Here is a 2327-nt window from a genome sequence, read left to right as displayed (position 1 = left end):
CGTCACAAAGTGGGCCAATATAACCTGTGCTGCAATTACAAATGTTTGGGCCTTCACAGATACCATGTCCATTACAAACTCTAGGATCACTCGAATTGAAACCATTACACAAAGAAACATCACAAAATGAACCAACATAACCTGTGGTACAATTGCAAACATCTGGTCCTTCACAAATACCATGTCCATTACAAGCTCTAGGATCACTCGAATTGAAACCATAACACAAAGAAACATCACAAAATGAACCAACATAACCTGTAGTGCAATTACAAATGTTTGGGCCTTCACAGATACCATGTCTATTACAAACTCTAGGATCACTTGAATTGAAACCATAACACAAAGAAACATCACAAAATGAACCAACATAACCTGTAGTGCAATTACAAATGTTTGGGCCTTCACAAATACCATGTCTATTACAAGCTCTTGAATCACTTGAATTGAAACCATCACATGCCACAACATCACAAAATGAACCAACATAACCTGTGGTACAATTGCAAACATCTGGTCCTTCACAAATACCATGTCCATTACAAACTCTAGGATCACTCGAATTGAAACCATAACACAAAGAAACATCACAAAATGAACCAACATAACCTGTAGTGCAATTACAAATGTTTGGGCCTTCACAAATACCATGTCTATTACAAGCTCTAGGATCACTTATTTTAAAACCATCACATGCCACAACATCACAAAATGAACCAATATAACCTGTGCTGCAATTACAAATGTTTGGTCCTTCACAGATACCATGTCCATTACAAGCTCTTGAATCACTTGAATTGAAACCATCACATGCCACATCATCACATAGTGGGCCAATATAACCTGTGCTGCAATTACAAATATCTGGTCCTTCACAAATACCATGTCCATTACAAACTCTTGAATCACTCGAATTGAAACCATAACACAAAGAAACATCACAAAATGAACCAACATAACCTGTAGTGCAATTACAAATGTTTGGTCCTTCACAAATACCATGTCCATTACAAGCTCTAGGATCACTCGAATTGAAACCATTACATGCCACAACATCACATAATGAACCAATATAGCCAGGGTTACAAGTGCAAACATCTGTTAAATAACATATTCCGTGCCCACTACAAACCATAGGATCACTTGCTAGAGTTCCATTGCATAGACGAGTTGTTGAAACCAATCTCAAGAAATTATTTCCAGTATCTGAAATAAGCACCTCACCTGTTGTTTGGCGAACAGAAACGAAATAAGGAGTATAGAATTTGGCATCAGCTGCTTCCACATTATCACCATAATAACCTCTTGAACCAGTTCCTGAAAATGTTATAATGGTTCCATTTGTCAATATTTTACGAATTCGATGATTTGAAAATCCATTCTCAGACTCAGTAATATAAACTTCACCGTTCGTATCTACAGCAATTCCATTAACGAAAGCAAGTTTGGCATTTGTTGCAAGAACATTATCAATGAAACCATAGCCTCCATTTCCAGCAATAGTTATAATTGTTCCATTTGATAAAATCTTTCTAATCCTATAATTATTAGCATCAGCAATGTAGAGCTCAGAATTAACATCAAGGGCAATACCATACACGCCTCTTATTTGAGCGCTTGTTGCATCAATTCCATCTCCATTATATCCTGTTTCACCTGTTCCAGCAATAGTTATTATAGTACCGTTTGTTAAAATCTTTCTAATTCTATTATTAGCAGTGTCAGCAATAAAAAGCTCACCAGTTTTAGAATCCACAACAATACCTGATGGATTATTTAATTTTGCAATCTTAGCATCAATTCCATCTCCATTATATCCTGATTGTCCAGTTCCAGCAATAATGACCATTGTTCCATTTCTAAGAATTTTACGAATGACATGATTACCAGAATCTGAGACAATCAATTGGGTTTCTAGATCAAAGGCAACTGCAAAAGGATTTGATAATTGTGTATCTGTAGCAAATAAATTATCTCCATTAAAACCAAATTTACCTGTACCAGCAATAGAGTCAATCATTCCATTCTTTGAAATTCTACTAATCCTATGACCTTGAGTTTCAGCTACATAAATATCTCCATTCGCACTAAAATAAGTTCCTTTTGGACTTACCAATGGAGTGTTAGATGCTGTAATACCTGCACAATCATTTGAACTTCCACTCCCTGCCAGTGGAATGATAGTTCCATTTGTTAATACTCTGCGAATCCTGTTACCGTATGTTTCTGAAATGATCATTTCTCCATTAGGTGTAATCAAAACACCCAATGGATAATTCAAATTGGCATTTGTTGCATATTGATAATCACCATTGTACTTAGAGTTA

At 35.9% G+C, this 2327-nt stretch overlaps 1 protein-coding gene across 1 annotated transcript in view; it reads right to left on the bottom strand.

Moving 5' to 3' along the window:
* NAEGRDRAFT_74100 (uncharacterized protein) overlaps positions 1-2239 on the bottom strand; it is a gene marked incomplete at both ends in the record, with an annotated part of 5157 nt that extends 2918 nt beyond the window's left edge. Inside the window, one exon of the mRNA XM_002670898.1 lies at positions 40-2239. Coding sequence (XP_002670944.1) covers positions 40-2239 — 2200 coding nt within the window. The remainder of the gene's footprint in view (positions 1-39) is intronic.
* Positions 2240-2327: the final 88 nt, after the last annotated feature.

The sequence above is a fragment of the Naegleria gruberi genome (genome assembly GCF_000004985.1).
Source record: "Naegleria gruberi genomic scaffold NAEGRscaffold_66, whole genome shotgun sequence".
Classification (NCBI taxonomy): domain Eukaryota; phylum Heterolobosea; class Eutetramitea; order Acrasida; family Naegleriidae; genus Naegleria; species Naegleria gruberi.
The sequence above is the reverse complement of the archived record's forward strand: the minus strand, read 5'-3'. Positions and strand labels throughout refer to the sequence as shown.